The sequence below is a fragment of the Eptesicus fuscus genome, chromosome 3 (genome assembly GCF_027574615.1).
Source record: "Eptesicus fuscus isolate TK198812 chromosome 3, DD_ASM_mEF_20220401, whole genome shotgun sequence".
In the NCBI taxonomy this organism is placed as follows: Eukaryota; Metazoa; Chordata; class Mammalia; order Chiroptera; family Vespertilionidae; genus Eptesicus; species Eptesicus fuscus.
In genome coordinates, this window is record NC_072475.1 from 60,007,738 (window position 1) to 60,032,042 (window position 24,305).

General features: G+C 36.9%; 1 protein-coding gene across 6 annotated transcripts in view; it reads left to right on the forward strand.

Annotated features, from left to right (window-relative positions):
• The window catches only part of GSK3B (glycogen synthase kinase 3 beta), a 181,349-nt gene that overhangs the window by 103,555 nt on the left and 53,489 nt on the right, over positions 1-24,305 (forward strand). For all 6 annotated transcript variants that reach the window (XR_008555580.1, XM_028153352.2, XM_028153347.2 and 3 more), the window contains 4 exons: positions 5,513-5,623; positions 11,873-12,003; positions 14,430-14,536; positions 24,144-24,241. Coding sequence is in view for 5 of the 6 variants with exons in the window: in XM_028153352.2 (XP_028009153.1) it covers positions 5,513-5,623; positions 11,873-12,003; positions 14,430-14,536; positions 24,144-24,241 (447 nt within the window). In the remaining variant the exon portion in view is untranslated. The remainder of the gene's footprint in view (positions 1-5,512; positions 5,624-11,872; positions 12,004-14,429; positions 14,537-24,143; positions 24,242-24,305) is intronic.

Sequence of the window (24,305 nt, forward strand, 5' to 3'; positions counted from 1 at the left end):
ATTGCCTAAATCTTTAGCTGTACTCTACTGTTATTTTCTGAGTTTTGTCTTAACCTGTATTTCCACCCACCTATGGAACATAGCAGCCTAAAATGTTCTGAGATTCATTAAGTAAAAATTCAACAATCACTCCGCCCTGTCCTCCTGCACACTTATTCTCCATGCTTTCCCTGTCTCATTACCAGGCTAGTTGCCCAAGTTTAGAGACTGTTAAATTAATTCCAACTTCTTTGTTTCTCAGATTCTCTATTACTCATGTTTAACTAGCCAATTTACCTGCCCCCACTCACCTCCTTTTTAAAAAAATTTTTCTTGCCTTTGCCCTGGTCCAAACCTTAAGATCCCTATAGGTTTCCAGATGTTTAGTTTTCATTCTCATCTTCCCAACTTCCTCCTTCTCCATACCCATATTTTACATTGCGGTTTGAGTTAAAACAGACCTGTCAGATGATCATCCTAATTTTTTAATAATATCCATTGCCTCTGAACTAAAATTGATTCAACAAATATTTACTCAAATATTGGTACACGCACACATAAATGGATATCTATTATATACTGGACACTACTCTGGGTGGGGATAGAGCAGTGAACAGACAGACATAAATCTTTTCCCTCATGGAGCTTAGTCTAGTGAGGGAAAATAAAATGTAAAGTATATGGCTAGAAAGTGCTACATATCATGGGAAAAATTAAATGGAGAAGGCACATGGGAGTGTGGGGTGGAGGAATGGCTTGCAGTTTTAAATGGTCTGATTAGGGAAAGGAACACGAGCAAAGATTTGAAGGAGTTGAGGCAAGTGAGCTGTGTGTATATGGGGCGGGGGCTAGGGGGTTAGGGAGAGGGGGCATTCTAGACTGAAGGATTAATCAGTACAGGGGCCCTGAATGTGAAAGCCTGCCAAGTGTGTTCAAAGACAGCAGGAAGCTATTGTTGCTAAAGATAAGTGAGCCATGGGGAGAGCAATGGAGTAAAGAAGTAGATAGGGAAATAAGGAAGTGCACATATAGGATCTTGTAGATCATTTATAAGAATAAATCTTAATGAGGTTGAGTGGAAGAAATACAATATAACATATTTTGTTGATATTAAACTGTAAAAGGTAAAAGTGGAAGCAAGAAAACTAGGAGTATATTATAATAATTTAGGTGAGAGGTGTTAGTAATAAAACCAGGGTTGAGCATTGAAGATGTTAAGAAGTAGTTTGATCCTGGATAAATTTTAAAGGTGGAACCATTGGTACACACACACACACACACACACACACAAATAGATATATGGATATGGGGAGTGTGTGTATATGTGAGTATGAGAGGGGGGGGGAGTGGGGAATTAATGATGATTCTAAGGTTTTTAGCATAGGCAATATAAAGTAGATAGTTGGATATGTTAGTCTGGAGCTAAAGGCAGAGTGCCAGGATATATATGAACTTGGGGAATCATCAGTGTATTGCAGTATTGAGCTACTGGACTGGATGAGATCATCATATCTTCCATTCCTCAGGAATAAAATAGTATAGAAGGAACCTGAAATGGACAGCAAGAAGAGTTGTCTTTAAGGTAGGATGAAATCAGGAGAGTATAGTGTTCTAGAACCTAAGTGAAGCAGGTGTTTCAAAGAAGGAAATATGATGAAAGCCAAGTAGAAGGGAGGGATTAGATGACTAATACAGACATGGGATTCAGCAACAAAGAGATTATTGATTTTGATGAACAATTCTGGTGAAGTAGTGGTGGTGAAATTCAGAGGAGTATGTTTTATAGAGAGAATGATTTGAGACCAGGTATTGGAGAAAGTAAGTGTAGGCACCTCTTTTGAGGCATTTTGCTCTTAAAAGGGGCCTAAAAATATCAAGGTGATTAGTGTATTAAAGGGTTTTTTAATGATGGGAGAAATAACAGCAATTTTGTGTACTGATTGTAATGCTCCCACAGAGAGAGAATAATTCATGGAGAAAGATATGAAAATTACTGAAGTAATGACTGAATAGGAAAAACAGAAGAGTGTCTTGTCGTCTTCTTCTTCTTCTTCTTCTTCTTCTTCTTCTTCTTCTTCTGCTTCTTCTTCTTCTTCTTCTTCATCATCATCATCATCATCATCATCATCATCATCAGGGTTTGCCTTAGAAAGAAGAAGCTTGGTCAGTTTATCTCTAGAGAAAGAAAGAAAGAGTATATGGAGATAGATGCTGGTAGGTGGAAATATGCAGTGGTCTAAGCAAGGTCATCAGCTAAAGGTGAGAATGGGATAAGAAATATTGGAGATTGAAGAGAAGAAATCACATAGTTTGAAAAAGTGAATAGATTAGGCAAATGTAATATCATTATTGGGCTGATTTAATACCAACAGTGTATTTCACAGACCTAGAACAAAACTCTCCAAAAATTCATATGGAATAAAAAATAAAAAAAAAAAGACCCTGAATAGCCAAGCAATCCTGAGAATGAAGAACAAAGTTGGAGGTATTACAATACCAGATATCAAGCTATATTACAAAGCCATAGTTCTCAAAACTGCCTGCTACTGGCACAAGAACAGACATATAGACCAATGGAACAGAACAGCAGAACCCAGAACCATTATGCTCAATTAGTATTTGACAAAGGAGGCAAGAGCATACATGAAGTCAAGACAGTCTCTTCAGTAAATGGTGTTGGGAAAATTGGTCGGATACATGCCAAAAAAAATTAAACTAGACCACCAACTTACACCATACACAAAAATAAACTCAAAATGGATAAAAGACTTAAACGTAAGACGGGAAACCATAAAAATCTTAGAAGGTTCCATAGGCAGCAAAATATCAGACATATGTCATAGCAATATCTTTACCGATATAGCTCCTAGAAAAATGGAAACTAAGGAGAAAATAAATAAATCTGACTACATCAAAATAAAAAGCTTCTGCACAGCAAAAGAAACCATCAACAAAACAAGAAAGCCCACTGCATGGGAGAACATATTTGCCAAAGTTATCTCCGGTAAGGGTTTAATCTCCAAAATTTATAGGGAACTCATACAATTTAACAAAAGGAAGATAAACAATCCAAACAAAAAATAGGCAAAGGACCTACTAGTAAATAGACTCTTTTCAAAAGAGGACATACAGAAGGCCAAGAGACATATGAAAACATGCTCCAAGTCACTAATCATCGGAGAGGTGCAAATAAAAACGACAATGTGGTACTATCTCACACCTATCAGAATGGCTATCATCAACAAATCAACACACAACAAGTGCTGGCGAGGATGCAGAGTAAAAGGAACCCTCTTGCACTGCTAATGAGAATGCAGATTGGTGCAGCCACTGTGGAAAACAGTGTGGAGTTTCTTCAAAAAATTAAAAATGGAACTTCCATTGGACCCAGTAATCCCACTTCTAGGAATATAACCCAAGAAAACAGAAACACCAATCAGAAAGGATATATGCACCCCTATGTTCATAGCAGCACAATTTACAATAGCTAAGATTTGGAAACAGCCTAAGTGCCAACAGCAGATGAGTGGATTAGAAAACTGTGGTACATCTACACAATGGAATACTACGCTGCTGTAAAAAAGAAAGGAATTCTTACCATTCGCAACAGCATTGATGGACCTGGAGAGCATTATGCTAAGCGAAATAAGCCAGTAAGAGAAAGATAAATATCACATGATCTCACTCATTTATGCAATATAATGAACAACATAATCTGATGAACAAAAACAGAACCAGAGACATAGAAACATCGAACAGACTGTCCAACCTATGAGGAAAGGCAGGGGGTGAGGGGGTAAGAGGTCAACCAAAGAACTTGTATGCATGCATATATGAGCATAACCAATGGACACAGACAGTAGCGGGGCATGTACTGGGGGGTGGGAACGGCCGGGGAGAGGTCAATGGGGGAAAAAGGAGACTTACGTAATACTTTAAACAATAGATAATTTAAATTTTTTTTAAAAAAAGAAAAAAAGTAAATAGATTAGGCAAATGTATCATTCCTGGGCTGGTTGAATTACTTGAAGATGAATTTAATGAGGGACTACTTAGCACAATTTTAGGTTTGCAGCCATGTTCATCTTTTGGGTATAGTTAGGGAATGTGTGGAAAACTGTATTTAACCAAAGTTGTGGTTTATCGAACAAGTATGGCATAAGAGGAGGGTATGTACTACAGCAGACTGGGCAAACTTTTTCTTAAAGGGCCATATAGTACATATTTATGGTTTTGCAGGCTATGTGGTCTCTGTCACAACGACTTAAGTCTGCCATTGTAGTTCAAAAGTAGCCAGTGTTCCTATAAAACGTTATTTATAAAAACAGGCAGCTATTGTTTACTGACCCCTGTGACAGACTAAGGCATTTAAGCTGCATGTGAAAGGGAAGAGAGGAGAACATGAAAAAGTAAAGGGTAGTGAAAAGGTGGGAAGGTCAATGGTTTGCTGTCTCACCAAACTCTTTCCTGAGCTATGTTGTACTCTTTGACCCTACATCTTGACAATGGTTTTCTCTCTGCCTGAAGTGGCCCTTTCATACTCAGTTTAGATGTCATCTCTTTTATACCTGTGCCCTTACTTCCTCTGCTGTAGCCACTGACATATAGAAAGTAATTGATGCTGAAAATTGACATTCTTCACTTCTGTTTGGTACGTTAAGATGATTTCAAATTGGGAAGACAAAGTTTGTTTACCTGCAAATTTTCCCACTCAGTGGCCAATTCTAGACTTGAACACAGTGATTCTCAGCTTTGTTTTCTGCTTCAGTGTACTTATCAGATATTGTTCACATGTTCAGGATAAGAGTAGCACTCTGTTCCTCTTTCCTACTTGGTACTTAGTTGGAATTCCCTTCTTTATCCCCAATGATCTTGGATTGGTGTCTTTATGCTACTGAGAATGGATGTTTAAACTAGTAAACTTGTGAGTATGGTAATTGCTGCCTTTTAAGTTACTCTTTTACTTTCTGTTAATTGTAGAAAACAAATGATTGTTCTACTAAATATAGACTATCAGGTAACCAGAGAATCTTTTTGTAGAGGTTAGGGAAATCTTGAAGAACAACTAGTTCAGCTTTTTGTATTATAGTTGAAGAAACTGAAGTTTTGAGATTTAAGTAACTTGCACACATCAGTTAGCAGCAGAGCTAGGGCTAGAAATACACTATTGTAGTTCCCACTTCAATACTTGCTTTACTGCTATGACACCTTTCCTGATAGGATATTAGGGCATTGCTTCTCAAATTAGAAAATGTGAAATTTTGTGGTAGGTGATATCCTTTAAAATCATATAACCTAAATAATAGCTTAAATATGATTAAGAATCTTAATAGTATTGAAAAAGTGTGGTAGATGGTTTTTATTATTGTGGTTATATTCTGATTTGATTTTGTATAATTAAAATTGAACACATTCTAATTTTTTAATCTGAATAAGTGAGTATATACTCTTATTGAATATTTACTCTAATTTGAATAGTTAAAGACTAGTTTCTAATCTTGTTATCTTGTTTGTTTTTAATAAACTTTTTCAGAAAGATGAGGTCTATCTCAATCTGGTGCTGGACTATGTTCCGGAAACAGTATACAGAGTTGCCAGACACTATAGTCGAGCCAAACAGACGCTTCCTGTGATCTATGTCAAGGTATGTAAAAATGGAGCAGTTTTCCATTTTAAAAAGTACTTATCATGAGCCAGGGAGAGGGCTATGTGTTTTAACTACATTATCGCATCTAATACTAAGGGGGGAAAGCTGCAAAGTAGTTATTGCTAGAGCTTCATTAAATTCTTGTACAGTTTTAAAGTGTGAAGCCTTTACTTTTTAAACTTTAATGACTCAGGTATTAAAGATACTTGTCATCTCTCTGACAAGTGAATTTTTCACAGACAATTATGGACTTAATTTTGCTAGGCATAGCACCTTTTTATTTAATTTCTGTTATACTTATTGTACCACAGACTAAAATAAGAGCAATCATACCATGAAATTATAAAATAGTTATAAGTATGATCAGATTCAATGTTTTATTGCCACTTACATATACATTGTGTCTGTAGTTGAAGTTTCAACTTTTGATAATTTTAAATATGCATAGACTTTTAAGGTGTTATTTTATTTTTGGTACCTAATACCAATGTCATCTTTTTTATTTTATAGAACTCATGACAGAGAGGCTAGGAATTTATCCAGCATAATTGTGATTAAATATCCACTTATTTATATTTCCAGTATATCTTATGTATATTTTAAAAATTTATTTGTTAGAATTGGGATCCAAGTAAGGCCCCTATATTGCAACTGGCAGATGTGCTGCTGCTGCTTCTTTTTTTGTTTTTAATTGATTTGAGAGAGAGAGAGATCGATTTGTTGTTCTACTTATTTATTGCAACCTTGGCATATGTGCTTCTTAATGTTTCTTTTAATCTCTCCCTTTCCCCTCTCCCCTCATTCTCTCTCTCCTCCCTCTCATTCTCTTTCTCTCTCTCTTTCCTCCCCACCCCCCTCCAGTTTTTTGGTCTGGATTTTGTGTTTGGATTATTGCAGTACAATGTAGTATATTACTCTTCTTTGTATTTCCTGTACATTTGATATTAGATAATTTTTTTTTGTAGGAATCAAGACTATTTCATATATAGTTTTAGGTGCTTTCCTAAGGAAGAACATAATATCTTTTTGTGATGCTTGTAGCCATTGATGATAATTGCCTAAATCCATTAATTCACTAATGGTCATAAAATATTTTAATGTTATTATTCCTTCTTAATTTATAAGCTATAATAGTTCCATAAATAGAAACTTTCCATGTCAGCTATTTCATTACCCTGAAGTACAGTTTATATAAGACAGGATATATATTTGATTATTTCCCTTTATTTATCAAAATTTATAATAATTTATTGGTTCCATAGCACCCCCAAAGGTGACCAAAATTCCATTTTTTAATGGCAGTATAATTACTTACTTGTTCTGTCCCATACTATACATATAATAGTCTTAGGATAGCAATATCAGCACTACCAATACCAGCTGAAAATAATTTAAGATCTTTTTGCAGCTTTTATTCCCATGGTACATTCCATTAGATCAGTGGTTCTCAACCTTTCTAATGCCGCTACCCTTTAATATAGTTCCTCATGTTGTGGTGACCCCCAACCATAAGATTATTTTCGTTGCTACTTCATAACTGTAATTTTGCTACTGTTAATGAATCGTAATGTAAATATCTGTGTTTTACGATGGTCTTAGACGACCCTGCTAGTGGTTCTCAACCTGTGGGTTGCGACCCACAGGTTGAGAACCGCTCACCCCTAACTGCCCGACCTGCTGGCCCGGTCACCCCAACTGCCCTACCTGCTGCCCCGGTCACCCCTAACTGCCTTCCCTTGCCAGCCTGGTCGCCCCTAACTGTCCTCCCCTACAGACCTGGTCCCCCCAACTGCCCTACCTGCTGCCCCGGTCACCCCTAACTGCCTTCCCTTGCCAGCCTGGTTGCCCCTAACTGTCCTCCCCTGCAGGCCTGGTCCCCCCAACTGCCCTCCCCTGAAGGCCTGGTTGCCCCCAACTGCCCTCCCCTGCAGGCCTGGTCCCCCCCCAACTGCCCTCTGCCGGCCCAGTCACCCCTAACTGCCCTCCCCTGCCGGCCCGGTCCCCCCGCAACTGCTCTCCCCTGCAGGCCTGGTCCTCCCCAACTGCCCTCCCCTGCAGGCCTGGTTGCCCCCAACTGCCCTCCCCTGCAGGCCTGGTCCCCCCCAACTGCCCTCCTCTGCTGGCCCAGTCACCCCTAACTGCCCTCCCCTGCTGGCCCGGTCCCCCGCAACTGCTCTCCCCTGCAGGCCTGGTCTCCCCCAACTACCCTCCTCTGTCAGCCCAGTCACCCCTAACTACCCACCCCTGCTGGCCTGATTGCCCACAACTGCCCTCCTCTGCTGGCCATCTTGTGGCAGCCATCTTGTGTCCACATGGGGGCAGCCATCTTTGACCACATGAGGGTAGCCATTTGTGTATTGGAGTGATGATCAATTTGCATATTACTCTTTTATTAGGATTATAGATTGTGTTTTAAACTTTTTTAAAGTTAATTTTCCATCAAAATAGAAAACACATAGTTCCAAAGTAAAATCTACAAAACAAGATATATGCAGTTTAAGAAGTTTAGCTTTTATCCATTTTCTCTACCCTATTCTTCCCCCTCCAGTAATTGAATATTCAAAAATTTTAAGTAAATGTATATAATTGTTTTATCGCTCTACCTCCCTTTTATGTAAATGGTTACATAATGTATACATTCTTCAACCATGCTTTTTAAATTAAAAATGTAAAAAATAATAAATAAACAATAAAAATGTATTCTGGAGAGAGAGAGAGAGCGCGCGCTATTTTGCCTTTCTTTTTTACAACTTTACATATTAGTCTGTTGCATGGCTATATCCTAATTTATTCAGCTGGTCACTTGTTAATGCACATAGTGTTTTTTCCTTTAGTAACTTTTGCCGACTGACCTCAACATTTAATAAGAACTTACTTGGCATACATGGTACCAAAATGGCAATTGTACGTTTTTTGTGACTCTTTAACTTTCATGTTTTCTGGGGGAATTGAGTATGTTTTATGAGTTTATTGCTTCAGACCTCTTTCTTCACCCCTTTTATAGTACTGGTCACTTTATATATAGTTGATGATAGTTATATATAAGTTGAGTTTTTGAGCACCTTTGCTTTTTTGATTAACAGCTTTCATAATTAAGTGAATGTTTAAACACAATTCTAAAACAGATACCTGGCAAATCATTGATCTTGAAATTTTTAAAATTAATAAATACATGTTTAAGGATAGGGCCTGGGTACACAAGAGCTGGATGCATTTTTGTGAATCATGAATAAAATTGTTATTCTATTAGTTTTAAACAGGTTTAGTAGCACAGAGGAGAGAGGACATTGGACTTGAAGTTAGATTTGATAATTTTGCAACTGTGTTCAGATTGTGTTCAAACTGCTAATTGGGCCTCGATCTCTTGTAAAATTCAGGACAAATGTGTATATCACAGAATGATTATAATAATTAAATAAACAAATGGTGAAACACTTGGTTTTACAGTACTAGTTAAATAAATCTCAAATTTCAAAATGTACTAGATATCTGAGTTTCTAAGAGTTTATCATTCTAGTCTTTTTAACTTCGTGATCAAGCTATTTAATAATTATGTTTTTGCACTTTTAGTTAATAGGATAAGAATAAGGCAAAATAAAGAAATAGTAATTAAAAGAGGCATACTTACCCAAGACTCTGCAGAATATTAAGTATATGATACTGGACAAATCGCTTAACCTATGTGCCTCAGTTACTTTATATGTAAAATAGAAATAATAGTTGTACCTATTACATAAGGGTTAAATAAAATAATACATGTAAAGCTCTTAGTATAATGACCAGTTGTTTATCTTGTTATTGCTTTCTAGTAGTAAGCCTCTCAGTTATCCTATAAATATACTTTTACAGACTGAAATAAAAACTCAGTTATCCTATAAATATACTTTTACAGACTCAAATAAAAATATAAAAAGTCATTTTTTTATATTGACTTTTCAAAATATAAAGTGAAGAGAATGGGAGTTAGGGTAGATCTTTCAGATGAATGAATATAGTAAAAAGATACTTTAACCTCATTTAAACTCTTAAGCAAATTTAGCAAAGAAAACATTTTTTTTTCCATTGATTCTTGCTGACCTAGATATCAGTGTCTTTAATAAAGTCTCTCCTTTAGTAAATTAATGTCTGTGAACTCAATATCTTATGGGGACCTTTCTTTTTTTTTTAAGTGGCAGTGAAGTAAACTTAAAACTCTGAGAGTAAGCTTTAGGACTTGGAGGTTGATGCTGTGAACAATGATACAATATTAAAATTATGAAGCTTTTAAAAAGTTACATGAATGACCTAGTTGGTGTTGCTCAGTTGGTTGGAGCAACGTCCTGAGCACTGAAAGGTTGCAAGTTCAATTCCCTGTCAGGACACATACCAGGTTGCGGGTTCAATCCCCATTTGGGGTGCATAAGGGAGGCAACCTATCGATATTTCTCTCTCACATCAATGTCTGTCAGTTTCTCCCTCCCTCCTTCCCTCCCTCTTCCTTCTTCTCTTGCTAAAAATCAGTGGGAAACATGTCCTTGGTGAGGATTTTTTTTTTAAAGTTATATAAATATCTAAATTCCTTAATTCTAACTTTGGTGGCAAAATGTTGACCTAATTGAAGATCTTATCTATACATTTTAGATTATGCTTCATTTTAAAGAAAGATTAAACTTTTCCAGCTGTAGTTCAGTATAATGTTAAGGATACACTGAAATTACCTGTCTGCAGTTTTCATTATGGCCTGTTGGAAGGAAAGCAGGTCTCATGTTAACTTGAATTAATAACTAAGTCTTAACAGTAGCCTCTAAATATGGTGCCTTGTGACAATGCTCTAAAGTGAACCAGAACATGGACCTTGGGATAAACAGGAGGTTTAAGATACACTTGACCCTTTAATGCAGGGGTTAAGGGTGCTGACACCCTCCCCTACTTCCACTTCTAGTAAAAAATTCACTTCTATCTTTTGACTCCCCCAAAACTTAGCCTATTATTGACTAGAAGCCTTACTGATAATATAAATAATTGATTAATAACATATTTTGAATGATACATTTATTATATACTATATTCTTACAATAAAGTAATCTAGAAAAAAGAAAATGTTAGTAAGGAAATCAAATGAAAATACATTTACAGTACTACACTGCATTTATTGATACTCTTAAGTTTGCATCATCTGTTTACATAAGATTTATCATCTGATAAATCGTTTTTCAGTACCTGTATCATCATTTTCTTGTATGATCCAAAACATTATAGATATTATATGTAATACTAACACTAAGCATAAATATTGAAAAGATAATGTGAAAAAGAAGTTCAGTTTATTTACAGTTATAACAATTCATGCATTGAAAATAAAGCAACAATATAACTTTAAGGTGGCCTTGTGTTATAGATGTGGTTGCTTCACAGTAATAAGGAAATTTCCCCCCAAAATTATTTAATATATTTGTTGAACAAAATCCACATATAAGTGGACACATGCAGTTCAAACCCATGTTGTTCAAGAGTCAGCTGTACTCACTTTCTTTATAAAGTCTCCCTCTCTTCCCCAGGCAAGAGTCTGATTCTTTCTTCCATGCAGACCCAGTTTCTTGGTGCTTTTTTCCGAGTAAAATTTGAATAAATATTCTTTTAAATTATGTCAGTAGTCAGCTAGAATCTGTTTTTAAATGGCATTTTAAAGTCTACTTATTTTTGAAAGGATATTAATAGGAAGCATAGTGATGCTATTAATGGGGTCACTGTTATATTGATAGGCCATTGATTATAGATTTTCTCAGTTCACATGTGAATTTTTCCAGGCCTCTGTATCGATAACATCTGGGACTGACATCTCAGAAAAATTATTATTCTGAAGATGAAATTGCAAATTCTTTTAAAGAATGATGAACTTAAAAACTGAAGACTTGGCTTTTGGTCTAAACTTTATTAGTCACATGATTTGAAATATCTCTCTGAGCTTTTTATCCATTTAAAAAAAAACACATCTTGGATTTGTTTTGCAATCTTAGTAAAATAAAAAATTATAAGGCACATTGTAAAATTTTCTTTTTTAAGTTAGTAAAGGATGGTGTAAATATATTATATGGTTAATGAAACTTTAATTAGCTAATTAACATAGAAATGACATGAAACTTGTTAAAGGAAGATTGAGTACTTATAATCCCCAGCATTTCACCTTATCTGTTACTTTATTTACTGCTTAAGGATTCTGATTATTAGGGAGAGAAACTATTCAATTAATTTTCCTATTTTTTCCAGTTGTATATGTATCAGCTGTTTCGAAGTTTAGCCTATATTCATTCCTTTGGAATCTGCCATCGGGATATTAAACCACAGAACCTCTTGTTGGACCCTGATACAGCTGTATTAAAACTCTGTGACTTTGGAAGGTAAGCTAGCTCTCCTTTCTTCTCCCTTCCCTCTTCTCCCACCTCACCCTTACACTCCATATGCTTTTAAAAAATATATTTCTTTTATAATGTCAGTCTAAAAATACTGTAATGCTTATTCAGGGACTATAGACTAGTGCAGCTTCAGGTAGTTTGGGTAAATTCTGTCAGAATTATAAATGCATATAGTCATCTAGCAATTTAATTCTTCAGAATTATTCCCTTAGAAATACAAAACAGTGTATATACAGGGATTTTTGTCACAGCATTGTTAATCAGTGTCTGTCAGTAAGAAAATGACCAGATAAATAATGGCATGAGGTAGCTCTCTATAAATTGAAAAGGAATGATCTCTGAGAAATTCTGTCTTTTTTATTGGGTATTGAATGTTTAGACAGTTAATAAATTGACTAAGATGGCGGAAAAATAGATTGGGTCTGTAAATCTCAGGATATTCACTCTGAAATCAAATTATAAAAGAGTGGCCAATTTCTTACCCTTAAAAAAAATTGGGTAAAAAGTATTCATTCTTATATTTTACTAGAGGCCCGGTGTACGAAATTCATGCGGGGGTGGGGGTCCCTCAGCCTGACCTGCACCCTCTCCAATCTGGGAGCCCTCGAGGGATGTCCAACTGCCAGTTTAAGCCCGATCCCTGCAGGGATCGCAATCCGGGACCTCTGGCTCCTAACCGCTCACCTGCCTGCCTGCCTGCCCTAACCACTCTGCCTGCCTGCTTGATCCCCCTAACTGCCCTCCCCAGCCAGCCTGGTTGCCCCTATTAACTTTTTTTAAAATCTTATCCCCTTCACACACAATTGTATTTGACTTCCTTATTGGCTTCTCCCTCTCACAGAATTTTTCTCTCTCCTTTATGTAACACTTTCTCCTACTGTCTCATCATTTATAAACTTTTCTTTCCTCATTTCCCACTTCTGTTCCATCATCCTTCTTCCCATCTTTCTCCTACCCTTCCTTCCTCCCCACATCCTTTCTTTCCTTTATCTTTACCCCTCCCCTCCCTCCCCTTTTCCTTCCTTCCCACCTTAATTTTTTTCTTCACTTCCTCCCTCAGACCTGCTTTGCTCCCTTCCCCATTCCTTCTTCCCATTCTCCTTTTAAGCTCTACTGGCTCCCCTTTAAAACTTTCTTCCCTCCCTCTTTCTCTCTCATCCTACCTTTCCCATACATTCTTCTCTACTTACTTCCACCGTTTTAATATCTATCTTTCTATCTACCTGCCTAATTATTCACTATCTTTTATCTTTTTTCTTTTCTGACTTCTACTTTTAAAATCTGTCCTCAGAACACAACTATACTTGGTTTTCATTATAACTCCTACAGTTCACTCATACATCCTCTTTCCTTCTTTAACTCTGCTCTCTACTGACTCCTTTATAAAGTTCTCTCCCTCCCTCCCTCCCTTCTTAAAGCTTCTGTTCAGCGGCGGGGGTGTGGGGGAGGGGTCGTTAACCCCCAGCCCAGGGCTCAACCCCAGCCAGGTGTTCACCACTCCCCCTTCCCTGGCCTCCCCGCTGCCATCCTGCTTCCATTCCCTGCCCAGGACACAGCCTGGGCACTGCTGATGCCGTTGCGAAGCAGGAACACCTCTGCCCAGAAGGCCTCAGACCATCCACCACTCCGTCCCGGACCCGTGGGCACCTCCCTGCCAATGGCCCACGCCAGGGGCCGCCACTCTCCTCCCGCATCTGGGCGGGGCTCCTGCCCCGCTCCTCGCTAGGCGCATCTGCTACCCACCCCTCCCCCCCCTCCCTGCGGTCGCCACCCCCTCCTGCGTGCAGCCCTGCGTATCCTTCCCTTTTCCATTCCTGCATCTTTTTCTTGTTCCCTTTCTGTATTTCTGTTTCTCCTCTCGGCCTGTCTGCATGCAAGCCTGCCTCCTCTCCCTCTCCTTTCTTATCCCCTCCTATCATATCCTATCTACCCCAGGCCTTGCAGCTGCCTGAGCAGAGGGTGGGGACACAGCCTCCTGATCTGGTCATGACTTGACTCTGTAATGGATAATTTGCATATTTCTCTTATTATTAGTATAGATAATCTGTTGCTATGCTTTTTGGTGGGGATGGATACTTCTTTTCAACTCTTTCTTTGTATTTCAGAGGTGGAATTTAGGGAACCAGAGGATCAGAAGAAATTAAGCATTTATCCTTCTGGGACTTTTTATCTCTTTTTCCTTAGGTGACAGTTGACAAATGTAGTCTTTAAAAATTACTATTATTTTTAAAATTAATATATTGCTAAAATTATGTTTCTTTTGTCTGTAATAGTTATGGTTCATATTTTCTTTTTCATGTATGACATGATTGGAATTACATGAATCTTAAATATAAACATTTAGTTTTGTGCATGATAGCAGTTTTAAGGTTTAGATTATTTTAAATTTTTCTGCTTTTTATTTTTGTTAGTGCAAAGCAGCTGGTCCGAGGAGAACCCAATGTTTCGTATATCTGTTCTCGGTACTATAGGGCACCAGAGTTGATCTTTGGAGCCACTGATTATACCTCTAGTATAGGTAAGTACCAAGTCTGAATGTAAATGACTTGTAACTATTAATTGAATCTTGTTTTCAGCAATTTAGTATTAGTAATCTATACTTTCACTTAAATATAAACTTGGGTACACCCTAAAATCTGTTTTTTCTTAACATATGCAAAAATGTGTATAGTATTTAAAATTTTAAATATATTTACTATCAACTTTTAGGTTTCTTGGATTTTTCAAATAAATAATCAAGTTATTTATGGTTGCATGATTTCATGATTTTCTTTCCTTTTTTTTCTTTTAACCTTTTGCACTCGGATGTCGAGTGTGACTCGACACGGTTAGCATTAGAATAAAGGAATCGAGAAAAAAGCAAGCGAGTGCAAAGGGTTAAATTCCCCTGAAGTACTTCTGAGCTTGATCAACAGTTGGAGAATTTGCATTCATTATTTATGATGAAAGTAATGGAATGACCATATTGTTGACATCCTACTATATGCTGTCTCAATTAGTTATTTAATTTTAATTTAGATATTTATAAAATAACTCTGACCTTTTTTTTTAAATATATTTTTATTGATTTCAGAGAGAAAGGGAAAGGGAGAGATAGAATCATCAATGATGAGAGAGAAAATCATTGATCGACTGCCTCCTGCACGCCTCCTACTGGGGATCGAGCCTGCAACCTGGGCATGTGCCCTTGACCAGAATCGAACCTGGGACCCCTAAGTACACAGGCCGATGCACTATCCATTGAGCCAACCCAGCTAAGGCTCTGACTTTTTCTTTAGTAGTTTGGCTAAACCCACTAAGTCTGTAGAAGTCTTCATGAAAGATTTTTTAGTGACAGAAAGAATTGAATAGAGACAGTTGAATTGAATAGAGATAGTTTCCTCCAATCTTTACTGACTTCTCTTCTATCCCATTTTTGCCCATTAATAGGAGTGAACATGGAGAGTATGATCATGTGGGCATGAATAGGAAGCTAAGGAAGAAGGTGCAACCTTAGGCTATGTGCAAGTGGAGGTCAAAATTATTTTATTGTTATATATTGTTTCAGAAGAGAATTCCTTAGTCAGAAACAGAAACAAAAGCTTACAAGTACCAAGCAAACAAACAACAAACAAAACCCAAACTTCAGTAACAGAAATCTAGGAAAAACCTAGAACTTGGACAAGTTTTGTCTTTTGATACAAGTAGAAATTCTCTGATATGAACAATGACCACTAAACAGAAATACACCACCAATTTTATAATGCCAAAGAGCAAAATGACAAGGGAGCAGCAGTTTTACCCACCATGACAGGGCTCAGTAGACCATACTTGAGACCTGTGACACTCAAGGATAGAGTATAATTGTGTTTTTGTGTGATATGTAATGTTCAAAGTTTCATCACGGCTATGTTATATGACATGTTAAGGAGCACATGAGAAATAGTGAAAAGGATATTTTGGTTGTAGTAGAACTAGATTTGAGTTCCAGATTTATTACTATTACTACTTAGCTAAGCTATAACGTGGAGATTCCTGACAGTTCTGCCTACATTTTTGAGTGGTTATGAAGATTTAATAAGGACTATAGAAGTGTAAAGTACTATTCTTTTTGTGGTATTTGCTAACTTGACTCCCAGAGACCAAATTTCAGCACTTTATTTTTGGAGATGTCATTGTATTTTCCAGCTGCTTTATATTTTATTCAAGTATACACCAATCATCTGCATACCAGGTACTGGGATGAGATGTGCCTAAGTAAATGCAATTTGCTTTTTTCAGAAAGTTATGACTATATCTTCTGACACATGAAGGCATGTTTATATAAAACTTTGACCCTCTTAAGTGCATTACTTCTATAAATGTCCATGTGCCCAGTAGTTCTTTGGAATCTTCTCAGACAAAAAAAGGACAGTGTAGTCTGTTTTCTCTATTAGAAACCAATTCTCTGGATGTTTGGAGTACCTGTATTCCATGAGCCTCCTTTGCATGGCTAAAGCCAGATTCTAACTTCAGGCTTTCTAGGCTTGGGACTCTCCATATGCCACTGACTTAAGCCTGAGGCCTTTTAAACCCTAACAAGCCTATATTTGGACTCCCTTTTTATACTTAGGACACTTGCCTCTTAACACTCTGGAATACTTGTAAACAGACAAAAACAAAGTTATTTAGAAGTGTACTAATACAAGTACATTTTAGAAATATTTTAAACTATGTTTAAAGTGAAAGAGTAGCTGGTTCTGACTAGCTTATTGTCATATTTGTATATAACCAGAGCTAAGACTGATGGCTCTGATTATATTGTCTTACTAAGAAATGGTAGAATGAAAACAAATGGCTTCTTTAAGATAAGGAATTGAGTTTACAGACCTGTGAAGAAACAGGTATTCTGTGGTGATAGTGACATCAAAATTGGGATCCAAGCCTAGTTCTACTACTCAGTAGCTTTACCTTGGACAAGTTACTTAACTTCCTTATCTGTGAAGTAAGTTTGTTAAACTAGATAGCCTTGAAAGATTGCTTTTAGCATGAATTAAAGTATGAAATAGAATACTGTTTTGGCTTAAACTCCAAATAACCAGAAAATTCAGTGTGCCAAAGCACTTTACGTTTTTGTGCCTTTTGTTTGGTTCTGTTTTATTCTTTTGGAGAATATCATCCATTTGTCCTCTGAAGTAATAAAAACAGAAGAGATTTTGGTGTCTGCCAAAAAGTGAATGATAAATATCTTGATTTTGGTAATTTGCCTGAGTTAACATGTATTGAAGACCACTAGTATAATTGCCACCTGAATGTTTTGATTTAATCTTCTGTGACAATCACTAAGCAATAGTATTCCTTTTTCTTTTTAGCAATAGTATCCCTTAATATTTTACTCCTTGTCTCCCATATTTGTACCTGGAATCATGCCTAAGAAAGTGTTTCCCATTTTTGTTTTTGTTTTATGAAAGTGTAATTATTTCCCTGCAATTTTTCTAGACTTGTCTTCTGAGGTGAATTATTCTGTATTAAAGAGGAAAGGAGTTAATGCATATTACCTATCATCTAATTAGCTACGTAAAGGGATATTTTTAAACCTAGATAAAAATAAATCATTTACATTAATAAGGAGATACATTTTCCCACTTGATTTTAAGAGTTAGTATTACTATAGGCTTTGAGTAAACATTTCCTAGCAGATTCATATTTCCTTTACTTAACAATTACCTAATATATCAAGGAGGCCCTTTTTTTTGGTCTGTGGTTACAAAATAGGTATCTTTGTTGTCATTACTTGGAACTGGACAAAATCAATTTGAATTTCTTAAATGAATTTAATATCATTTTTCTAGGTTAGTAAAAAGTAGTCACTGGAGTAGGGATTTTCAATTCTCTCTTCATAGTGCATCTTACCACTCTTAAATTATTTGTTGTCCTGTGCCATTTCATTATTCTTCCTCCCTGTTGGTAGATGGGAAAGCCCAGCAATGATTATGTTCATCTGTCTAAAGCACTTGATTGTTGGTTTATACAAAACCCAGCAATCACAGGCATCCAGAAACTGAAAATTAGCTTAACCTTGAAGGAAGACTTAATGGTGGGCTATATGTAGAGTGGCCATATAATTTCTCTTCCCATTTGGAAATACTTTTAAAGAGAAAGTATATGCTGTTAGTAATTATTCCAGGGCAATAGATTTAAACCAGGACTCTTTTGGGTAAGCCAGAATGTATGCTTTAAATTATGTTTTAATTTATTAATTAAATTTTTAACAGTTTTCCTCAGGGATTGAGGTTTCCACTTTGACTTAAAAATGAATTATTTTGTTATTTGTGAAATAAAGTATATTCTGCTGTCTTTACATTTTAAAATGGTAATATATTTAAGGACTTTTTTTCTATCAATATTTCTGGCAACATAAACATCAACCATTTAAAGTCCTAAAATTTTTTCTCAGAATTTGCATTGGCTTAAAACTCTGTGTATAGGATATTGAACCCTAGGTTGTTGCTACTCTGTAAGCACCTGCTAATATGCAGAGATTGTGTCACTTTGCCTTATTTTTAAGTATGATAAGTAGCTAATCATGCCCTATGTTTTGATACTGTAATTCCCTGTCTTGGTTGTTGAAGATTCGGACACCTGATATTTGATGACAAATAGACTTTACCTTTTGGGGGAATATTATGATTGTTCTTGATTTCCCCATTAGTAAGTTTAACACTTAATTTTTAAAACGCATTAAGAATAGTTTGGACTCTTTTTAGAGGCAGACATTAGGGACTCACTCAAGGTAGCAGGCTCCAGCAGAAAAATTGTGGAGGGTGACAGATTGAGTCTGGGAGAGGCCATAACTGCATGATCGGAACCATCATGTCCCTGACCAACTAGAGGACTCTGTTACCTGTTAAAAGGAAGCTTTCTAGATTAAGGAGAGAACTACATAACCAGACACCTGGAGAAGAGAGACCATGGGGAGACAAAGAAACAGCCCGCATATGAAAGAAAAGCAGGCATCACCAGAAAAGGAAGTAAAAGAAATGGAGGCAAGCAGCCTGTCAGAGAAAGAATTCAGAGAAATGATCATAAGGTGGCTGAAAAGAATGGAAGACAAATTCGACAATATGTGTAAGAACCAAGAGGAAATGAAGAAGAACCAAGAAGAAATGAAAAATGACATTGCTGCTGTAAAGAAGTCAATAGAAAACATCAAGAGTAGACTAGAAGAAGCAGAGGACCGCATCAGTGAGCTAGGAGACAAGGTGGGAAAAAATACCCAAGTAGAGCAGCTTCTAGAAAAAAAAATTAAAAAGCAGGAGGAGAGCCTAAGGGAACTTGGGGACAACACGAAACAAAACACCATCTGCATAATAGGGGTGCCAGAAGGAGAGGAAACTGAGCAAGGAATAGAAAACCTGTTTGAAGAAATAATGACAGAAAACTTCCCTGATATAGGGAAGAAAAAACCCACACAAATCCAAGAAGCTCACAGAGTCCCAAGCAAAATGAACCACAAAAGACCGATGCCAAGGCACAGTATAATTAAATCAGCAAACACCAACGACAAAGTAAGTATCTTAAAAGCGGCCAGAGAGAGACAGAAAGGATCCCCCATCAGACTAGCGACTGATTTCTCAACAGAAACACATCAGGCCAGAAGGGAATGGAATGAAATATACAAAGCCATGCTAAGGAAGGGTCTGCATCCAAGAATACTTTACCCAGAAAGGCTATCAATCAAAATTGAGGGTGAAATCAGGAGCTTCATAGACAAAAAAGGACTAAGGGAGTTTATTACCACCAAACCAGCAATGCAAGAAATGCTAAAGGATCTGCTGTAAAAAAAAAAAGAAATAGGAAGCAAAGAAGAAACACAGGGATAAAGAATAAAAATGGCGACAAATAAGAACCTATCAATAAAAACTTTAAATGTAAATGGATTAAATGCCCCAATCAAAAGACATAGGGTAATGGACTGGATAAGAAAACACGACCCATATATCTGCTGTCTACAAGAAACCCACCTCAGAAAAAAAGACGCACACAGACTGAGGGTGAAGGGATGGAAAAAGGTTTTTCAGGCGAATGGAAATGAAAAAAAAGCTGGGGTAGCAATACTTATATCTGACAAATTGGATCTCAAAGTGAAGGATATAAAAAGAGATAAGGCAGGCCACTTCATAATACTAAAGGGAGCAATCCAACAAGAAGAAATAACTTTGGTAAACATATATGCACCCAATACAGGAGCACCCAAATACATAAAAAAACTCCTGGAGGATATCAAGGGAGAGATTGAAAGCAATACAGTCATAGTAGGAGACTTTAATACCCCACTATCACCATTGGACAAATCCTCTAAACAAAAAATCAGCAAAGAAACATCAATCCTAACTGACTCACTAGACCAGATGGAATTAATTGACATCTTCAGAACATTTCACCCCAAAGCTACAGAATATACATTCTTCTCAAGCGCACATGGGTCGTTTTCAAAGATAGACCATATATTGGGTCATAGGCAAAGTCTCTTCAAATTCAAGAAGATAGAAATCATATCAAGCATCTTCTCAGATCACAGTAGCATAAAACTGGAAATCAACTAATATAAAAACAATCCAAAAAAAATCAAACACATGGAGACTAAACAGCATGCTATTAAACAATGACTGGGTTACCAGAGAGATCAAAGAAGAAATAAAAAACATCATGGCAACAAACGACAATGAAAACACAACAATCCAAAATCTATGGGACACAGCGAAAGCAGTCTTGAGAGGGAAGTTCATAGCTCTACAAGCCTACTGCAAAAAAACAAGAAACAATGGTAATAAATTACCTAACCCTACAACTCAGAGTTAAAAGAGGGCAACAAGAAAAGCCCAGTGTAAGCAGAATGAAGGAAATAATAAAGATCAGAGCGAAGATAAACGACATAGATACCAAAGAAACAATACAAAAGATCAACAAAACCAAGAGCTGGTTCTTTGAAAGGATAAACAAGATTGATGAACCTCTAGCCAGGCTCACCAAGAAGCAAAGAGAGAGGACCCAAATAAACAAAATCTGAAATGAAAGAGGTGAAATAACAACAGACCCCACAGAAATACAAAGGATTGTTAAAAAATACTACGAACAACTTTATTCCAACAAACTAGACAAGCTGGAGGAAACGGACATATTCCTAGAAAAATACAACCTTCCAAAACTCAATCAGGAAGATTCTAAACAGGTCAGTAGGCCAATAACTATGGAAGAACTTGAAGCAGTCATCAAAAAGCTTTCGGCAAACAAAACCCCGGGGCCAGACGGCTTCACAGAGGAGTTTTACTAAACGTTGAAGGAAAAACTAAAACCTATCCTCTTCAGACTATTCCAAAAAATTCAAGAGGAAGAAATACCTCCAAGCTCCTTCTATGAAGCCAGCATCACCCTAATACCAAAACCAGATAAAGACAACACAATGAAAGAGAATTACAGGCCAATATCCCTCATGAACATAGATGCCACAATCCTCAACAAAATTCTAGCAAATCGGATCCCGCAGTACATCAGAAAGATCATACACCACGATCAAATAAGATTTATCCCAGGGATGCAAGGATGGTACAATATCTGCAAATCAATAAACGTGATACATCACATAAACAAACTGAGAGATAAAAACCACATAATCATATCTATTGATGCAGAAAAAGCATTTGACAAAATCCAACACCCTTTCTTGATAAAAACTCTCAACAAGGTGGGAATAGAAGGATCATACCTCAACATAATAAAAGCCTTATATGATAAACCCACAGCCAACATCATACTCAATGGGCAAAAACTAAAACCATTTCCCCTAAGAACAGGAACAAGACAGGGATGCACACTCTCACCATTCCTGTTTGACATAGTACTGGAAGTATTAGCCATTGCAGTTAGACAAGAAGAAGAAATAAAAGGCATCCATATTGGAAAAGAAGAAGTAAAGCTGTCCTTATTTGCAGATGACATGATATTGTACATAAAAAACCCGAAAGACTCCATCAAAAATTAATAGACTTAATAAATGAATTCAGCAATGTAGCAGGATACAAAATTAACGCCAAGAAATCTATGGCATTTCTATACACCAGTAGTGAACTTACAAAAAGAGAGACTAAAAAAGCAATCCCATTTATCATTGCACCAAAAAAATTAAGATACCTAGGAATAAACTTAACTAAGGCGGTAAAAGACCTATACGCGGAAAACTACAGGACACTGATAAAAGAGATAGAGAAAGACGTAAACAGATGAAAGAACATACCATGTTCATGGATTGGTAGAATCAACATCATTAAAATGTCCATACTACCTAAAGCAATCTATAGATTCAATGCACTCCCCATTAAAATACGAACGGCATATTTCACAGACCTAGAAAGAACTCTCCAAAAATTCATCTGGAATAAAAAAAGACCCCGAATAGCCATAGCAATCCTGAGAAAGAAGAATAAAGTAGGTGGGATCTCAATACCAGATTTCAAGCTGTATTACAAAGCCACAGTTCTCAAAACAGCCTGGTACTGGCACAAGAACAGACATATAGACCAATGGAATAGAATAGAGAATCCAGATATCGACCCAAACCACTATGCTCAATTAATATTTGACAAAGGAGGCATGAACATATAATGGAATCAAGACAGTCTCTTCAATAAATGGTGTTGGGAAAATTGGACAGTTACATGCAAAAAAATGAAACTAGACCACCAACTTACACCATACACAAAAATAAACAAAATGGATAAAGGACTTAAACTTAAGATAGGAAACCATAAAAATACTAGAGGAATCCACTGGCAGAGAAATCTCAGACATATGCCAAAGCAATTTCTTCACTGATACTGCTCCTAGGGCAATGGAAACTAAAGAGAAAATAAACAAATGGGACTACATCAAAATAAAAAGCTTCTGCACAGCAAAAGAAACCATCAACAAGACTATATGGGACAACATATTTGCAAATGTTATCACTGATAAAGATTTAATCTCCAACATCTACAGGGAACTTATACAACTTAATAAAAGGAAGATAAATGATCCAATAAAAAAAATGGGCAACAGACCTAAATAGAACCTTTTCGAAAGAAGACAGAAGGAAGGCCAAGAGACATATGAAAACATGCTCAAAGGCACTAATTATCCGAGAGATGCAAATAAAAACGACAATGCGGTACCATTTCACACCTGTCAGAATGGCAATCATCAACAAACGACAAGTGCTGGAGAGGATGCGGAGAAAAACGAACCCTCGTGCACTGCTGGTGGGAATGCAGACTGGTGTAGCCACTGTGGAGAACAGTATGGACTTTCCTCAAAAAACTAAAAATGGAACTCCCATTTGACCCAGTAATCTCACTTCTAGGAATATATCCCAAGAAACTAGAAACACCAATCAGAAAGGATATATGCACCGCTATGTTCATAGCAGCACAATTCATCATAGCTAAGATTTGGAAACAGCCCAAATGTCCATCAGCAGATGAGTGGATTAGAAAACTGTGGTACATCTACACAATGGAATACTATGCTAGTATAAAAAAGAAGGAATTCTTACCATTTGCAGCAGCATGGATGGACCTGGAGAGCATTATGTTAAGTGAAATAAGCCAGACAATGAAAGAAAAATACCACATGATCTCACTCACTTATGGAAAATAAAGAACATTATAACCTGATAAACAAAAAGATAGATACAGAGGCAGTAAAGCACCGAACAGACTGTCAAGTTACAGTGGGAAAGCAGGGGAGTGTTGGCGAGGGCGGGGAAAGAGATCAACCAAAGGACTTGTATGCATGCATACAAGCACAACAAATGGACACAAGACACCGCTGGGGGGTGGGATGAGGGCATGTGCCAGGGGGTAGGGGAGGCTGGGGGAAGGCCAAGGGGGGGAAAAAATGAGATATATGTACTACTACATGTAATACTTTAAACAATAAAAAAATATTTAAAACAGGAAACATAAAGAAAAGGAACAGTTTGATGACTTTTTTCCTTTATTCTAGATTGTACAGTCTTTTGCTTGTGATATTTTTCTGTGATCAAAGTAAAATTAGAAAATTTATACAAATACTTTACAGCTCAACTTAAGCTACACAGTATTAATAAGCCTTTGTTTTGTTTTTCTCTTCAGATGTATGGTCTGCAGGCTGTGTGCTGGCTGAACTGTTGCTAGGACAACCAATATTTCCAGGGGACAGTGGTGTGGATCAATTGGTGGAAATAATCAAGGTGAGGAGGTTGAATTGGAATTTTGAATTGGATGGAATTTTGCTACTATATTCTAAGAATGCAT